The sequence below is a fragment of the Engraulis encrasicolus genome, chromosome 8 (assembly GCF_034702125.1).
Source record: "Engraulis encrasicolus isolate BLACKSEA-1 chromosome 8, IST_EnEncr_1.0, whole genome shotgun sequence".
NCBI classification, from domain to species: Eukaryota; Metazoa; Chordata; class Actinopteri; order Clupeiformes; family Engraulidae; genus Engraulis; species Engraulis encrasicolus.
Window position 1 is genome coordinate 25,724,096 of NC_085864.1, and position 19,697 is coordinate 25,743,792.

The following is a 19,697-nucleotide window of genomic DNA, read 5'->3' on the forward strand; positions in this document are numbered from 1 at the left end:
AATATTGACAATAATAAAATATTGTCAAAAACTGCCAGAGCGTCTTAAGCCAGTGCATCCAATGTGTAAAAAAAATCATGGCCGCGACACTCATAAATCTCTGTCGATATTTTAGAACGACTTCGGGGGAAAAGGGGACTGCGCGTTATGAAAAAAATAATTGTGGGTATAGCCTACCAGTAGGCTAATGAAGAGCGTCGCGGGGTACAGTAGCCAGGTTGTATGCAAGCGTTACAATGTCACCTGTTGGAAGACGCGTCTCTCTCTCTCTCTCTCTCTCTCTCTCTCTCTCTCTCGTGCTCGTATTGCACGCTGTTGCATTTGCTTGATGCAAAGTTGTGATGGCATACGCGCTCTCGTTGACATGGTTGTGTGCATGGTTGCATGCATTCGCAAGACGTTATTGCAATAACACAGTGAAAGCGTGGAAGGGCCGTTCACTTCCTATCCACACTTCCGAATCCTTTGCGATACAGTGATTGTTATCAGAAGGCTTGTGCCTACGCATAGACATAGACCCTTAAATTACAAACATAGCGAACATTGAAAAAAGATCAGACAACGACCGTCGGGTAGCATGCTCATGAAAGCGACAGGGGAGAGTGGAGAAGTTGCTCAAAAATGTAGGCTAACGTAAGATGTTTGCTACTGTGCGACATGACTGCATACACTTCTTCGTCATGGATAGCCTAAATGGGCAACAATACTTTTTCCAGCCAGGATTGCACTGAAAAGTAGGCTACTGCTGTTAAAAAAAGGTCACGGGTGTCCGACGCCTGCGTGTATAGTGAGGGAGGGGAGGAGAGACGCGGAGCAGCTGAGATGAGGGTCGACTTGCGAAATAGCAGGCAATTATTTTTCAATGTTTCAGTGACATATTAACAAAAATGCTTCCTATTGGTTTTCGTCTCTGGTGGTATTGTAGTCACATTTTTATTTTTTGACGAAAATATAAATCAATAAACTCTGTTGAAGGGGACAAAGGGGAAAATTTTGCGGGAAAAATGCGGCTTTACAGGAATTAGGCCTACGTGGCATCGTGAAATTATGCGGAATATCGTTGAATTTGCATGAATCCACGCGATCGCTGAATCGCGAAAAACTGGAGGGACTGCTTAAGGCTCTCAGTAATGTCATAGCAATGTTGTTATGATGAGTATTTCCAGCAAATAGTGAATAGGCCCACCGGTGACCCCAGAGGCTACGCATTCCAATAAATGCCATCTCTTGCAGTCCTGTAGGCCTTTAGCCTAATCTCTGACAGATGGCAAAAATCATCGTATCTCCAATAGATGTGATGTGCAGGAAAATCCCAAATTCACCACTATTCTTGTTACTGCCAGACATTGCCGTTGATAAGACAGCACCTGTGTTTTGTTATTATTATGTCACTAATTAAGTAAGTACCTATTTTAATATACCCTGCAATGTATCCTCATGATCCACTTAAATTGTGTCATAATAATAGATCAAGTCTGGTGGTGGGCCACACACCACTGCCCAATGTGATAGCTAGTGGTGTGCATTGGCACTGCCCTCATGATTCGATTCGATTACGATTCGGGAGGTAGCAATTCGATTCGATTCGAATCGATTCAATTCGATCCGATTCAATTCTACAATGCATTGCAATGCATTACATTTCTACTGAAAGCAAAGCAAATGTTTCATCAGTCATGATGAGGCAATATAAGTAGTCAGATACTGAGCAACAATTTATTGGCTGTTTTCTGTATAAGTCTTGCAGATTTCAATGCTTTGAAGTGCTTTTATTTAATTTAACATTCATTTGCTTCCCGAAATATCCACGGAAGTAAATGTTGTTTATACATAAACATGGTTCGGGAGGAAACCCGCGAGTGATTGACAGCTGTCATTACTTGCTCCCGCCTTCGCTGACATTTAAACCCCTCCTTTCCCTTCCACCTGTGATGCGCGAAGGCTTCCGGATTGTCCCACCACCTCCCCCTACTCCTCCTATTTCACTAGCTCTAGAGTATCCAGCTACATCCCTCCATACACATGGGGGTGGAAGCGGATGATCATCCCGCATGATCTCCGCTTTAACATTCTAGGACCGAGGCCAGCCAGCATGCCACTCACGCATATTGTACACCAAGCACTCAAGGGTAAACTAGTGAATTGAAACTTTAAAAAAGCAGCATCGATTCTGGAACTTGCTGCTTTGATTTGGATCATCCATGCCCCGCATTGCATTGCATCGCCGAATCGATTATTGTTGACACGCTAGTGATAGCTACACAGCTGGGTGACGATGTTGGCTGTGGCTTCAATTTCTGATGCCTGATGTCTGCTACCTGAACTAAAGGCTTAGGACAATAACCTGGTGTTATTGTGGCAGTGAAATATAGTATGGAACAGAGGAAATAGGATGGTGGAGCTGACGTTTGGCGACCTCTTCACTAGGGGTGTGAATAATAATTGATTACTACAGCCCCTCAAATGAAATGCATGTAGATATTTCAGCTTTTGTTGATTTATTTTACTTTTCAGTAGTTAGAGAGAAAAAAACACGCACATCCGTCTTAAAACATTTGGGTGCAGGACCAGCAAAAATACCATGAAGAAATTGAAAGAAAAGTCCGCGACACCAAGCTCCCGTTGCTTATTTTTAATGTGACGTTTCGGGCAGCATGCCTGTGAGAAAGATGGTCCTTCTCGGTTGTGCATTTTAAAATCAGAGGGTAAAACAGGCTTGTATTTAGGATCTTTAATTTGATCTTCAAAGTTGAAACCACAACATTCCTGCTTGCTAACAGTCTCTCCTCTTGCAACTGAAAGGGAGGAGCTTTTAAAGGCAGGTGAGTGGTGTGGCAATCAGTTCAACAGTTACAATCAATCAGCTCCACACCTGCATCCAATTACCACCAATTTCAATTACCCAAGTCAGTTACACAAGCAGGTTAAAACCACAAAACCAAATGCAGTACATATGAGAAATAAAATACTGTTAAAACAAGTTCAAAATAAACAGTTTTAAAACAGCATCTAAAAACATATGCAGAAAGAAAAGCAGATAAAATGTGTGTTTTAAAACAGTGCCCTTCATCAGACAAAAAAATCATTTTTGTCTGATGAAGGGCATGCTGCCCGAAACGTCACATTAAAAATAAGCAACGGGAGCTTGGTGTCGCGGACTTTTCTTTCAATTTTTTCATATTATTTTACTTTTCACACATAAGCCAGGCCTGTAAGGTAAAAAAAAAAATGAACCATTGATTTGAATCAAATCAAATTGAATCGAATCGTGGAGCAATCTAAAGTATCGAACATAATCAAATCGTTGGCCTAAGAAATCGATATCGAACTGAATCGCCATGAAGGCTGTGATTTACACCCTACCCTTCACCCTCCTTTCAACTGTCATTCAGGCACCAAACCAACCCCATCACCCCCCCCATCAATCTTGTCAGGCTCCTCTCCTTTTCTCAGCCTGCACGAACGAATGTGCTTAGAAAATACGGCATGTTCTGAGCCATGAGACATCCAGGTTGAAAGAGACAAAATAGCAACCAGCATGAGGCGGTGGGTGGAGGAGGAGACGAGAGCCTCATGCGTGGTTGGAAGTGAAGAGCACGCTGCCAAAACCAGAAGGGCCCTGTAGCACTTGTGCTGAAGAGTGTGTGTTTTTTTTCCAGTCTGTTTTCTTTTTCTGGAATGCAACGGGGCTGCAAGCAGCCAGAAATACCCGGTGAGTTCATCTCGGAGACACAGTAGTAGTCATGCTTGACATTCAGACGTGACTGGGCAGTGTCAAGATGTGTGGACGAAATGTCTGGGTTTGAAAAGGGGGAGGGGGGTGGTGGTGGTGGAGGAGTGGAACAGTCTGTGACAAACACGTCATGCCTCACTTTGGTAACAGAAAACATACTGTAATTGGCATACATTGTGAGCTACAAAAAAAATATGATCATAAAAATAATAGACTAGCCAAGGGAGGCGTATTTCTCATGGAAGGACTGTTGTTATCCACACACCATATACAGTCATATATTACTATCTACGCTGCTATGTCCACAAATAAAATACATTTAGCTGTACCAGTATTGATTTTTGTCAGTTAACTTGGCGTACTTGAGGCCTTTTGCATTAGAATGTTGTTAGACTCCACCTCGTTAACATGAAAAAACGTATAGTATAGTATAGTATAGTAGCATATAGTATATATTATATGCCTCGTTATAATATACTATCTATGCTGCTATTGTATGTCCACAAATAAAATAGCTGAATATGTATTGATTTAATCTGTTAACCTCTAAAGCAGTTTGGTATAGTAATCCTCTACAGACAGTAATGGCAACCCCCCCCCATAGCTTCATCGAGCCCTGAGGCTAATCTTCAGACCAAATGCAAAAAAAGGGGAAAAAAATGGAAATGAAATGGTTCTAAATTTACCACTTTGTTGTGTGAATGGATAACATTGCATGTTACATGTCACCGTCTACCTGCCACATTAATTATTGAGCGGAGAGGGAATTGAAGCTGCATTTATGCATTTAGATTGCGTGTTTTTTAACCTCAAACCCCATACCCCCCCCTAACCACCCCATCCCCCTCGCGCGCCCTCCACAAGTAGGTCTACTGAGACTGGAGGAGACGGAGAAGCACATCGTCGTATGCTGTCTGGGGTTCAGACAAGTGGTGTGTAGGATCATATCTGTAGGGCCAAAAGGTTAGTCGTATAGAGTAACAGCATGAAGATCTGGCCATCAATCAGTAGGATTTTACTGTAAGAATACTGTGAGAATTGCAGTGAGCAGGGCTCTAAATGAACTATTTTCATGACCAGCCAAAATGGCCAGTAGATGCTGATCTTACTAGCCAAACACACACTCACTAATGGGTTTAAGTGGCTAGTAAGTTGGTCTTGGTCTTCTCTACCAGCCAAACTGAAATTTCACCACATTTGGCCAGTTGGCTGGTGTTCATTTAGAGCCCTGGCAGTGAGTAATAGTTACTGTAAGTACACAGTCTCTTCTCACCAAGTGGGGAGGGGCGCGGGTTTTGTTCCTCAAAAGCTGTAGCCTATATTCTTTTGTGTCCAGGGAGAGAGCAACATCAATTTAGCGTGCAAAACCCCGGCGCTGTCGTATCCCGTGAAACTCAGACAGTATGTTCCATCCCGCCCTTCTTGCCACGCTACACTTGACCAGCCGGAGTAGCAGGACTTCCAGTCCTTTCCTCCCCACTCACTATTTATTTTTGATGAGCGCGTGGCAAGCGGCTTCTAGCAGAGGGCTGAGAGAGAGTCACACTGGAGATCCCCACTGTGTGCCAGTCACTATGGTGCCCCTCTCTCTCTCTCTCCTGCCTCTCGTCTCCTGTAAATAATGGATCATCTAAAACCAGTCTCCGTTCTTTCTTTTTTCTTCAAGCTCTGGAAGGGGGCCCTGGAGGGACGGCGGCAGGCAGGCAGGCAGCACATGTGTTGTGTCAGTGCTCGGTCGTGTTACTGTACCCTCATCTCAGCTTCTTTTTGCAACTTGACCTCGCACTCTGAAAAGAAACTCGAGCTATCTTCTATGCTCCAGTCTCTGAGATGAGACGAGACGTTTTCATAGGGTTCGTGAGGGCAAGTTTGAGTGGTTGACAGTCAGAGAGATACACGTAGGCTTCAGCAGCTAGCTAGCTGTCTGTCTGTCGGTGATGTTTTTGACCACAGGTGTTATAGCGTGTGATGCCTGACTGCTGTTGTTGTTGGTGGTTGGATGTGTTGCTGGGGCTTGTTTTGCTTCGCAGCTGGTTGGTCACAGCCAGGAAGCGCCCAGACAGACACATAAGGGGGGGTGAGGAGCAGTATTGCCAGATTGGGTGGTTTCCTGCCCAATTGGGCTGCTATGGATGGCTGTCTGGATGCGTGTGGGGTTGGGTGGGGTTTCTCTGCTGATTTATGGCCATAGAAATCAATAAAATTTACTTCAAATTGGGTGGGATTTATTGCTTCCAGGCGGGTTTTGAGCATTTTTTTTGGCTGGAAACCATCAGTCTCATCTGGCAACCCTGGTGAGGAAGGGTGCCCATGCCCATCCTGTTGTTGCCCTCCCTCCCCTGTCCCTCAGGCCTCTGTTGCCAGGCTCGCCCGCCCGCCCGCCGCAACCTCGTGGCTCGTGTCTTGTTGTGTAGCCACAGCCCACAGCCAAAGGTGATCCTCCCATTCTTTCCCGGCCTAGTGCCCTTTTCCAGTGCTCACGCGAAGGAAGGGGTGGGGGGAGCAGGGAGAGAGACGTGGCACGGGCGGGCAAAGGGTGGTGACGGTGGTGGTTGGGTGGGGGGAAAGTCATGTTAAATGGCGGGGGACTCACCCAGGCGTCAAATGCCCCCGTGGCGACTCTCGTGCTCCACCCTTACCCCTCCTTCCCTCCCTCTCATCCATCCATCCTGCCCTCTCTCCATCCCTCTCTCTCCTCTCTCTCCCTCCTCCAATTCCCTCAGTGTTAGAGGGCAGTCTGACTCCCCCCCTTCCCCTCTTTTATCTCCCCCCTTCCCTCCCTACCATCCATCCACCCTGCCCTCTCTCATCCCTCTCTCCATCCTCCCATTCCCTCAGTGTTAGAGGGCAGTCTGCCCCCCGCCCCCTCTTTCATTCCCCTCTTCCCACCACCCTCACCATCCATCCTACCCCCCCCTCTCCCTCCCTCCTCCAGTTCCCTGCCTCTCTTTCATCCACCCCCCCACCCCACCCCACCTCACCCCCCTCTCTCTCTCCTCTCCCTCCCTCAGTGTTAGAGGGCAGTCTGCCCCCCTCCCCACCCCACCTCAACCCATCCCACCACCACCATCATCCATCCACCCTGCCCTCTCTCTCTCTCCCTCGCTCCTCCCATTCCCTCAGTGTTAGAGGGCAGTCTGCCCCCCACCCCACCCCTACCCCAACCCCAACACCATCCCAGCCCTCCCCTCCCTCTGACCCCCCCACCCCTCCCCTCCCCTCCCCTCCCTCTGCCCCGACCAGTCTGCTCTCGTGTCATGAGCTGCGCCGTAGGCTCCAGATGAGAGGAATCTTGGCGTTGGCTCATGCTACACTGAGCACCACGGGGGGTCTTTATCTCCGTGAAAACCTACAAAGCCGCAGTCACGAACCGTCCCTTGCTCTCTTTCTCTCTCTCTCTCTCCATCTCTCTCTCTCTCTCTCTCTCTCTCTCTCTCTCTCTCTCTCTCTCTCTCTCAAACACACACACACCCACAGACACACCCACAGACACACACACACACACACACACACACACACACACACACACACACACACACACACACACACACACACACACACACACACACACACACACACACACACACACCCCAATCCCAACACACACACACACACACACCCATAGACAGAGACACACAGACACAAACACACACCCACAGACAGGGAAGACAAACACTACAGGCACGCAAGCATGCACGCACACACGGCTCAAAAAACATCATTTGGGGAGGAGGGAAATTAGGGAGGAAAAGAAAAAGAAAAAAAGCGAGTAATACCCTTAACGGCTTAATCCCCGCTTAAATGAAATTGCGTGATCAGTTCGCTTCCACCACGCTGCTTTTTCCTGGTGATGTTAGGACAAGGTTAGAAAAACAGGGGGGCATCCAAGGGACAGGGGAATGGGTTTATTGAGAAATATTGTAGTAGTTGTAGAAGCAGCAGCAGTATCACCAGTAGTAGTAGAAGAAGGAGGAGTACTAGTAGTAGTTGATAGTACAATACCAAGTAGTAATAGTAGCAACAGCAGAGCTAGTAGTGGTAGTAGTATTACTATTAGTAGTAGTAGTAGTAGTAGTAGTAGTAGTAGCAGAGGTAGTAGTGGTAGTAGTAGTAGCCATAGTAGTATTAGTAGTAGTACAGATAGTAATTGTAATATAATGATACTTTAATTCCAAAGAGTATTTAAGTGTCCAGCAGCGCATATACGAATGCATTATATCACACATATACACATAACTTCCCAGATCTTATCTGCCCTTGAGTCTATGTAGACGACATTGATACTTGCAACAGCAGTTCATAATACTGTTTGATTAAGGCACAGAGACAGGATCAGGTGCACATGGGTAGTGTGTTGTCGTCCCAGCAACAAAACATTTGAGCTAGACTTGGCATACATGTGGAGATGGGTATCAGGGTGGGGACGGAAGGAAGGGGGGGTTGAGCGTCTGTGATATTGGGGGAACGCGAGACTATAGTGGAATGGGTAGCGAAGGGATTGCGTGACACTGACCCATTTCTGGCGGGGGGATTTGATTGGGGAGGGTTGTGGTGTGTGTGCGTGTGCCTGGGCATGTGTGCGTGCTTGCGTGTGTTTGTTCATGTGTGTGCGCTAATGTGTATGTGTTGTTGCGTGTCTGCTTGTCTGTCTGTCTGTGTGTGGATGGAGTGGGGGAGGGCCGCCGGGGTATGTGCCATGGGTGGGGGGTGTACTGGGGGGTGAGTAGGTGAACACGAGCATCTGTGAGCAGTGTTGCCATATGTGTTTGATCAAATGCCACCAAAAAGGTGCTCAACAACCGCCAATAAGCGCTAAATTCCGCCCAATTTCAACAAATTGCATTGATTTTTATGGGCATAAAACGGCAGAAAAAAACGCCAAATTGCAGATGTTCTTTGTTTTTACCCACAGACAGCCATCCCAAGCAGCCCAATTGGGCTGGTAACCACCCAATCTGGCAACACTTTCTGTGAGCGCCGCTGAGGAGTCGGCTCCATTTTTTTTTTGGAGCTTTTGTCTGCAAAGTGGTCCATCAATGTCGTTTGTGCCATGAGACAATGGCTTCCGCCATAACCATCATAGAGAAAAACACACAGCTCCTTTTAAATTAATTATGGGGCCTGATCCTCCTGACAAGCCCCATCATCACCAGCCGACCCCGAATGCCCCCAACCCCTCTTGTTCTCCGAATCTATCATCATGCAAAGCTGTAGCCCGGAGAGGGGTGCAAATTGAGCTTTACATCTCTTGTGGGAGGATTTAGCTCTTCAGTAAATGGGTTTATCTATTCTAAAGCGTGACAATTAGTCATATTCTATAGAGAATTGTCCTCTAAGCATAGATTCACCACACTGTAGAGCAGAGCAGAGGAGAGGGTCATGTAATGTGAATGGGCATTTTTGACACACTAGACAATAAAAAATGCAGTTTTCAACTACAGCATTGGGTAATTCCAGTGTTATGGACGTGACATTTGGACTCAAAATGGCTACAAATGATCTAGCTAGTTTTTATTATTTCCCAGTATTAAAAGAAGTGTTGTATGTTTTAAATACCTCCTATAGTGGTGGTGGGGGGGGATGTTTGTGGACTATTGTCTACATTTACATGACGTTTTTATTTAATAATTCAGAATTAAATTGTTTCATCGAGTTTACATTGAACTTTCATTTAATTCCGAGTTGTGAAGTGTTAACATGACGTTTGCAACGCGGAATTAAGCTTTATTCAGAATTAAATTGAGTTCATTCTGATTTAAATGTCTCATGTAAACAAGGCCATTCTGAATGAGACTTTTGACTTTTGTGTGAGGGTTGCTTTGCTGCAACTTTACTTGACTGGACTGCACTGGGTCACTGTTGTCATCATGGAACAAAAAAAAGTTTATAAATGTGGGCCTTTTTTAGAGTCAAGCTGCTAAAGCCTCCTGTCTCTGCCAATACTTTGTTCCCGTTGCGCAGGGGCAGGCACTTTCCGTTGTGCTTGGCTTTCCGTTCCCTCTCTCTCTCTGTTTTGGTCAAGGCTGAAGTGTACTGAAGTAGGAGACTTGGGGGGGGGACAGACGGACTATTTGTGTGTATCAGAACAGTGTGTGTGTGTGTGTGTGTGTGTGTGTGTGTGTGTGTGTGTGTGTGTGTGTGTGTGCGTGTGTGTGATTGTGTGTGTCTGTGATTGTGTGTGTGTGTGTGAGTGAGTGCATGCGTGTGGATTTTCCATGCATGTGTAGTATGTGTCTGTCTCCGACTCCGTGTGTACTGTATGTGTATGCGTGTGTATGTGTAGCAGAGCAGAGTAGAGGGGGGTTATGGGATGGGTTTGGTTATGCGAGGGGGGGTGGGGGTGGGGGAGACGGGGTGCGGGGTCGTGTTTGAGAGGCTGAGAGGATGTGTCAGTGCCGGGGGCTAGGCTTCGCCCCCCAGGGGCCTGTGTCTCTGTCACGGGAACACCGTCCTTACTGGTGGCAGACACACTCCCCTCGGGCCCCGCAGTGTGCGTGTGGTGTGGGAGGCTTCGTGTTTGTGTCTGTGACCGTGACTCTTTGTGTGTGTAGTGTTTGCATGTGTGTGTGTCTGTGTGTGTGCGTGTGTGTGTGTGGGGGGGTTCATGTTTTTTAGCGAGAGAGAGAGAGCGAGAGAGAGAGAGTTAGAGAGAGAGAGCGAGAGAGAGAGAACAGCGTCTGTGTGAGAAAGGCAGGAGAGGAATGGGAGGGAGGTGGTGGTGCTAGTTCTTGTGTGTGGTGTGTGGTTGTGGTGGTGTGTGGTTAGGATTTCAGATTTCGTGCTAATGTCCGCATAGTTTGTGTGGAGACAGCAGGGGGATTTTAAATGGGGGAGCAGGTGGGGCACAGATCGGTCGGGACGAGGAGGAGGGGAGGGGAGAGGGGGTGAGGCAGGCAGACAGGCCACGCAAGGGAAGGGTTCAGGCCCCTAGGTGTATGTGTCTCTCACACACAGCACACACACACACACAGACACAGACACACACACGCACACACACACGCACACACACACACACACACACACACACACACACGCACGCACACACACACGCACAAACTCTCACGTTCTCTCACACACATACTACTCTTTTCTCTCTCTCTCTCTCTCTCTCTCTCTCTCTCTCTCTCTCTCTCTCTCTCACCCTCTCTCACCCACTTACTCTCTCCCTCTCTCTCTCGAAGTGTGTCTTCTCACACACACATTCCGACTTTCTCACACACATGCACGTGTGGGGAGACACTAGGGCATGGCATTGGGCTGCCCAAGGGATACATAGGGCTGACATACATCATGTTGTGCTGCATGCACTGCACTGCACTGAACACCCCCAGTGTTGCCAGATTGGGCGGTTTCCCACCCATTTGGGCTGCTTAGGATGGCCGTCTGCGGGTAAAAATGGATTTTGGACAAAAAAGACAAACGCCCAATTTTTGGCCATAGAGAAATCAATAGAATTGGGTGGGATTTGGTGCTTCTAGGCATGGTTTGAGTATTTTTTTGGGCTGGAAATCAGCCTCATCTGGCAACCCTGAACATCCCCCTTCCCTTCCCCCCTTCGCCCTCCACTGATGGCATGTAGCAGATGGGAGGTAGCTCAGGTGGATGCACATTAAGTGGTACTGGCAGATACATCAGAGCAGACACATCAGATCAGAAGACATGAATGGAGAGAGAGAGGAGAGAAGAGAAGAGGTGGGAGAGAAAGAGAGAGAGAAGGGGGGGGGGAGAAAGAATGTGACAGACAGACAGACTGACAGGGAGTCTGTGTGTGTTTGTGTGTGTGTGCGTACATGCATGCACATGAGCGAGAGAGAGAGAGAGAGAGAGAGAGAGAGAGAGAGAGAGAGAGAGAGAGAGAGAGAGAGAGAGAAATAAAAGAAAGACAAATAGAGACAGACACAGAGACAGATGTAAATGCCTTGTGCTCTTCTTGGACTCTGGCTGTTCTTGTCTTTTGTCAGCCAGTTGTTCCTGAGCCGGGTCTGGTTGTTCTTGTCCTGAGGCCCTGGAAGAGAAAGACAGAGAGAGAGAGAGAGAGAGAGAGAGAGAGAGAGAGAGAGAGAGAGAGAGAGAGAGAGAGAGAGGGCATCTTGCCAGTCGAAGACAGGCTTCATCAGACCAAATGAGTTACACCAAACACAAACCTGATGAGGATTTAAAGAGACACACTTACAGTGCTGTGCATACAACATAGTTGTTTTCTGTTGTTTCAGTGCTGCATTTCTATCCAGACTCCTCTGGGATGCATTTCTGGAAAGCGGAGTTGTTAGCAGTTAGCAACTTCGGCAGTTGCCAATGGGAAATTGCATTGCAACCAACAAAGTAGCTAACATAGTTAGCAACTACACTTTCCAGAAATGCACCCCTGATTTGTCCATGCCCATGCCCATTTGTCATTCCTTTGTCTGGAACCGATTGACCAATGACCAATGCCAAAATAACAACAGTAGACAAAAAGTGACCGTAATTAATTGGTTATGTGGTGTCTGTCTGCCTGTTGCCCAGATGTTGGTCTGGACATTGTCCTTCTTTCTGTGGCAAAGTGACACACTGACAGTGTTTGTAAAGATTGCTTTTAGAGTGTAATGTATAGCACCGTCCAACAGAAGTAGTTCGTAATGAACCATAAGCAAGTTAACAAATGACACTCTCTTGTTGTATCTCAAATGGCACTTTTTGTGCACTTCAGGCACTATGTTTCAGTGTGTACGCCGTATTGATTACGCACTGAAACATAGTACCCGAAGTACATACAGTAAGTGTGCGATATGAGACACAGCATCTGTGTTACATCCTGCTCTCTCAAATGGTTAAATGCACCAATTTGACAACAACAACAGTGACAGTCCAAACAAGGCTATGGTACTGTGGTACACTGACACAATACAACAGCGAGGCTAAACTTAGTGGATGACAGCGTTGTTATGCTGCTGCTGTGACCTGAAATATAATTTTAGCTGCATATTAGGCCATGTCAGTGTCATGATGAAACCCAGATGGAAACGGGACAGCCTCAGTGTTTGTTACTAAAAATTGCCCCCCTGCCACCACAGTCAAATAAGCACACGGTCTTAAAAAAAAGCTAAGTCCCAGTGGTGTTCACAAATGACGTAAAGGCTCAAAGACGTCTTTGTCATTCAGTGTTACGGACACCTTCCGCCGACCGGGAGATGCGGTCCAAGGAGGCGTAGGTTGAAGGAGACGGGGTCCAAGGAGATGGAGGTTGGAGGAGATGGGGTCCAAGGAGACGGAGGTTGAAGGAGACGGGGTCCAAGGAGACGGAGGTTGAAGGAGACGGGGTCCAAGGAGACGGAGGTTGAAGGGGATGGAGGTGGGGCGTCGGCGTCTGCTTATTCTGATTAGCAAAGAGCGGAAACAGACAGAGACTTTTAAAACCAAGCCGTAGACATTCTATTGGCTGAAAGCTGAGGTTAAGCGAGAGACGTGGCGGGGTTCCCCATCCGGGAGCTATGATTGGATAATTAAGGCCAGTGATGAGTGTGAGGTACTGTCTCGTCTTCCTAGCAGAACTTAACGCCACAGGCATACAGTACTACAAGTTTGGCAGTGAGATGCTGTTTAGGTTAGGTCGCCATTGTTACTGCTGGGTAGTTGTGTAATAGCAAGATAGTGGCGATGCTGTATAGGGAATAGGGCTGGAGGAATAATGGGTGGGTTACCGGTACATAATAGGTGTTGTTACTTTGCCTTTAAGTCTAAGGTGACACAGTGGGTAGTTTCAGACCTGGAACAGCATCTGTGATGCATGTTTGAAATGAACTGAAGGCATGTTAAAAAAAAACATGTTGAGTTTATGTTTTTTTTGAGTAACGAGATCATGCCAGTCTATTGCATTATGAACTGTATTTTTTGTATCAGTTTCATCGCAAGACTTTTGTCATTTTAAAAGAATTAAAGCGCTCAAAGTAGCACCTGACTTGCTATTGAAAGACTGAAGCATCAAAGCCTCATATTGCTATATGTAAAGGCTATTTGCTCTGTAATTCAATGTCATGTGGTCTTTATCAAGTGTCAGTACAGATCTGACAAATGGAACTCAATGTTTTCAGTGGACATGAGGTCAGTCTGACCAGTGGATCAAAGTGAAATGAAACTAAATTAGCCCAGATATGGCTTAAAGGTCTGTTGTTTTCATCAATACAGTGCTGCACACTGTGACAACCCTGTCTGCAAACATCATGTTGATTATTATTGACTTTTATTTGTGCCCACGCCACTCGATTAAGCCTGTTAGACTATTTAGCACAACGGCTGTAGAAGTCCTTGCCTTGCCAATGTGTGTGGGGAGCATTTTTTTTTTTTGCAGAATTTGCAAGTCTGCTGCAATTATGTTGAAGCAGGTGTGATGAGACCTTTAAAGGAATAACAGGCGCAAAGTGAATAATTACAGCAAGACTGCTGTTGTAGCCATATCGCACACCTGACACGATAGCTCACATTAACATGTTGTGCATGGTGCACACAACACACCAATGTTTTACTCAAGCACTGGTTACAGGGTCCAGCCACAACTGCTATACAATGGGAATACGATTACAATAAGATCTGTGTTAGGTATCACTTTATTTGAATGGTTCACTATTACAGTGGATGTACCACATTGGGTACAGTGTAATAACCAGTGTAACAATATTTAACACCATGTTATAGCAGTGTCACACCATGTCCCAAGTTTGTACTTGTCTGTAATAGTGAACCATTAAAATAAAGTGTTACCTAACACAGATCTTATTGTAATCTTATTCCTGATGTATAGCAGTGAACCATTAAAATAAAGTGTAACCCTATGTTATGCAGTATTCGAGGCACCTGGGACGTTAGAACATCTGACTAATAAGAAGATTTTCCCTCGATCTGCTGTCTGCCTGTCTTTTAAAACTTTCTTTCTGCTTTGACACATTGACTTCCATCTCAAGATACTTCAAAAGGTTTTTAACCTTTGATATTGTCAAAACTGACAGAATCATTGCCGTAGTGGTAGCAATGTCAGATTGCACACCTCACTTGTTTCTGAGTGAAGGAATATCTTTCTAAGAAGTTTCTAAGAAGAATGCTAGGTGTAGATCATTCATGTGGAATGTTTTCTGCTAATAATTTAGAATGTGATTATACTGTAATTTGATGCATATTTAGTTTTGAAAAGTGGAAGTGTTTATTATTGCATTATGTTGATTTTCTATTAGTTAGTGTTTTGATACTGTGCATGTGGTTTCAGGATGATGAAAATGTGGAGTATTATATACTGCATACAGTGGGAGTTCAGATGTTGTGTTGCACATTGTATTCAATCTTAAATTACTAAAGTTATACTATAATCCAAACCACAAACTTCACATTCTATACATCACTACAATTATATAGGTCAATTTTCACCCTAATTATGCAGATCCACAGTTTGGTTTGGTAAAAACGATGAATGAATGGTCTTCTAGCTCAAAACCTGAGCGTCTCCATAGGGCTCGGTCCTTGTGGCATCATTTCGTATGCATGTTGTTGTCGGGGAAACTAGATAACAATTTTGGATGATAAATCCAACAAACAGAACCACTGTCTCCTTAGCAACACGCACATTCCTTTTTATCCCGCCTAAACAACAGAGGAAAGGCACAAGCTCTGCTTATTGATTGCAACTGGGAGCGTGGTGGAAGCAGTCAATATGTGAAGAATCGCTCGGGCTTAATGTCCTCCTACACAAGTCCAGGGAAATTTAATGACATTGAAACCTGAAATATTCTGCCTCAAGCTGGTAGTAGTTGATGTGTGCTTGTTAAGCAGCACAAGATAAAACGGAATAACACAAAAACAAGCTCATGCATATCAATTGGCTTTGTTAAAGCTGTGTATGACTTTGAGTGTGTTTGTGTTCCTCCAGCACTGGATGAAAGAAAATGACACAAAAATGAAAACAGACTTATGCTTATCAATTCTTTGAAAGCTGTATTTGAGTGTGCTCACAAAATGAGACAAATTAGAAATCAACAAATAGGCATATATTATATTATATTATCAGTTATCTCTGTGTGAAAACTGTGTTCAAGTTCGAGTTCAGTTACACACTGGCCTAGCATATTCGTTTAACCTGTGAATAAATATATATAAATATGTGAATATGAAATGAATCTCTTATCTTAATCCTTTGAAACAAATCAGACTAGACACTAGACACATCATAAAAGTCATACAGTATTTGAGTCAGTGTTGTCAGATGGATGGCAATTATCGTAATTGTACCATGATTTTGTCCTCTGTGCGATCAATAGTGTGAAAAAATAATAGATATACATATAAATAAGTGCAGTCCATTTACCTTTCCCATTTATCACCCTTTTGAATAGACAGACCAACCTACAGTGTCACAGTGTCATAGAGTTGCTGCACGTGACTTAAACCAAAATTGAAGTCATTATCACATGGTTAGTTCTTTGTGAAATCTGGTTTTAAGAAAGCATCTTCCACCCTGACCTGGTGTTCTCCTCCAGATGGTAGAGGAGCCGTTTGGCAACCACAAGGTTGCAGGTTCGATCCCCGCTCTGCCCTACCCCGTCAATTGTTAGTTCTTTGTGAAATCTGGTTTTAAGAAAGCGCCTTCCACCCAGAAAGAGAAAAGAAACAAATTTCATGCATGCAATGTAAAGCGATTTGAGTGCTTGAATGAGTGGAAAGGCACTTTATAAATGCAGTCCATTTACTCACTCCGAGAAATAAAGTAAAGAAGAGTAAGCAGTGTGCGGTGTCTCTTGAATTTTGTTCATTGATTCACCTTCTCCTGCCTCACACCTGCACCTGCATTACTGAGGGCTTGTGCACCAGGACTCTCTTGCACTTTGGCAGTCCATTTACCTTTAATATTTACCACCCTGGCCTGGTGTTCTCCTCCAGATGGAGCGCAGTGAGACGGAGTGCCAGTACTGCGGCGTGAGCTACCTGATCCTGCACGAGTTCCAGAGGCTCCAGAAGAGGCTGGCCGAGGCCGAGAGGAGGCTGGAGGAGCTGAGGGGATCGGCGGAGAGGGAAGCAGCGCTGAGGGCCCAGCTGCTGGAGGTCACGGCCAAACACAACGTGCTGCAGGACAGGTATGAGCTGCAAACAACGCATCAGAGGTGTCAAAAGCAAATGTAACAGTACATACTCGGTGTAATTACAATAGTAGCACATGGCATTGCATAGCTGTAACACCATTTACTCCATTGCACCTAATGAGATAGACTGTGTTGTTACTGAAAAACAACTAGTGCAGAGTTAGCTTATCGTAAGACAAGTACACGGGTCCACTGGATACTCTGATAAGTCACCTGTGTTGGAAGGAAACTGCCTCTTTTTTTACTTTTACTTTTGCTTTTACTTTGGACCCCTCTGCAATACATTACATTACAATTAGATAACGCTTTTATCAAACGCGACTTACAATTAATTAGTTAAGTTATTAGTCCCTGGAACAATGTGGGGCTAGGTGCCTTGCTCAAGGGCACTTCAGCCATGGATGGAGGTGTAGGGAGAGGTATGGTGGGATTTGAACCCGCAACCCTCGGATCTTAAGACCACCTCCCTAACCATTTGGTCACAGTTTAAGTGGTATGCCACTATTTAGGGGCTTAATACAGTTAAAATCGTTGGCTGGGGTTTATATAGGTGGTAAAGTGTCTTATTTTTCATGTTAAGCGTTGTCTTGCTTTAAGACAAGTTAAAAGAGGGAGTATGTCGCTAAGCTAGTGAAAGTCAATGGATCTGTGTAGCATTGCTACATGCTACACGGATCCATTGACTTTCACTAGCTTAGCGACATGCTCCCTCTTTTAACTTGTCTTAAAACAAGACAACGGCTTACATGAAAAATAACACTTTACCACCTATATAAACCCTGGCCAACGATTTTAACTGTATTAAGCCCCAAAATAGTGGCATACCCCTTTAAGTGGAGATATGATATGATAACAACTTAATTGTCGGTTTTGCTGAAGTTTTGCATCCCCGGGCAAAACTCATCTCAGAAAATACAGGACATACAGTAAAAAATAAAAAAAGATGTCTGTCACAGCATAGACATATCACATACATATACGTAGCCTCTTACTGCAGATGGGGTCACCGGCGGGCCTATTCACTATTTGCTGAAAATACTAAACTACATCATAACAACATTGCTATGACAGTGCCGAGAGCCTTAAGTAACAGATTATTAGTAACATAGACATTACAATTTTGGTGACAGCAAGGTTATAACATAGGTGCTGCGCTAAGGGGTTAAGCAATATGACAGGAGTGGGAGGGATGATGATAACGGTTTATCGTGTAGTTCCGCCATAGGCACCATTCCACAGACACTGCTAAATAGTTTGACCGGATTTAACTGTTGTATAAGCACATCTAAATACAGTACATACTGTACATACTCACTTCCCTCCCTAGTGCAAGAGGGGACATACTGTATGCTCTACACTCTCTAGTCTAGATTCTATGACCTGTGTTCATTTCCATTCATCATTAACATCAGGTCATGGTCATTGCTGTACATCATGTACTGTACAGTATGTTTGCTTCCGTGTATTTGTATATATTTGCTTGTGTGGCGTCAGATATCCATGCATTTGACCAATGGACAACAAGTAAACCATAAAGGGAAATGCACGTATATAGATACAGATAGATAGAAAAGATTACTTTCGTAGTTGAGTCATTTTTTTCTTTCCTGTCTCAGAGCTTGATTGCCAAGAGCTTGCTCAGAGTATGGTATTGAGTATGACATTAAATGCAACAAAAAAAGCTTTGTAATGATTGTCAGGTCTAATTAGGGTAAAACATTACATGTCCCTTTTTTTATCTTAATGACAGTGACTGACAATTGTAAGTGAAACAAAACACTTCGGTCATATTCTTTGGAATTACTTGATGATGAAGATATTCACCGTCAGTGCTGCAAGCTGTATGCTGGCATACAAATTCGGTAACACTTTACTTTAGGGATACATCTATAAGCACTAATACATACAATGTTAATGCCTGCATAAGTAACTTGTAAGGCATGTACTAAGCAAACACTAAGGCCTACTAGGTCCTTACTAAGGTTAAATTGGTAATAAATCCCTTATTGTGCATGAACAAGACATTTGCGAAGACATGCCTAACAAGTGTTTGATTTTGCTTGGTACATGCCTTACAAGTTACTTATACAGACACATTGTATGTATTAGTGCTAATAGATGTATCCCTAAAATAAAGTGTTACCACAAATTCTATATGTGTGTGAATGATGTCAAAATATCTCTTTTTAGAACTTACTGTACTCCACTGTTTTATAATCTAAGCGTACAGTATATATATGTATATCCTGGACTCTGAGTCTCTTGTACAAAGTTTATATTCCTGAGATGCACTCTACTTCATTTTGTCTTTGGAAGTCTACTGCATATAATGACCAGCTGGTTAGAGACATAGTTGGGGATTTGGGTTGATGAAAAGAAAACAAAAGCTACTGTCTGTTAGAGGATTTGTATATTTGTCTCGTTGGTAACACTTTCACTGTAATAATAGCATGACACATCCCCGGTCATAAATATGTCACGGCAATTACCACATCACATAATAAGCCGTCGAAGACAATTACCGTCCCAATGACATCACTGTGCGGAGTTGCCATTAGGTCATGACAGCTCCCATCGTTTTAGTTGATATAAAGGCCTAGCATGCACACAGCACATTTAACTCAACAGAGTACAGTTTTACACTCTTGGTGTTTGCCTACACTAAGTGTTGAGTTAACACTTAAAATATACAGTGTATTACACACATAATGAGAGCTAGCAGATGGTGAGGCCTGATTTGCTGGGAGAGATCTGTCATTACGAGTTATGACTAGCCACCTTATCGTCCCGCGCCATCTTCACCAAATGTCTTCCGTCTTCTCTTTTGAGTTGAGTCATTTTTTTTCCTTTTCTAGTTCTCTGTA

At 44.6% G+C, this 19,697-nt stretch overlaps 1 protein-coding gene across 1 annotated transcript in view; it reads left to right on the forward strand.

The window, feature by feature from the left end:
* lekr1 (leucine, glutamate and lysine rich 1) overlaps window positions 1-19,697 on the forward strand; it is a 167,091-nt gene that overhangs the window by 1,543 nt on the left and 145,851 nt on the right. Inside the window, exon 3 of the mRNA XM_063205317.1 lies at window positions 16,634-16,827. Coding sequence (XP_063061387.1) covers window positions 16,634-16,827 — 194 coding nt within the window. The remainder of the gene's footprint in view (window positions 1-16,633; window positions 16,828-19,697) is intronic.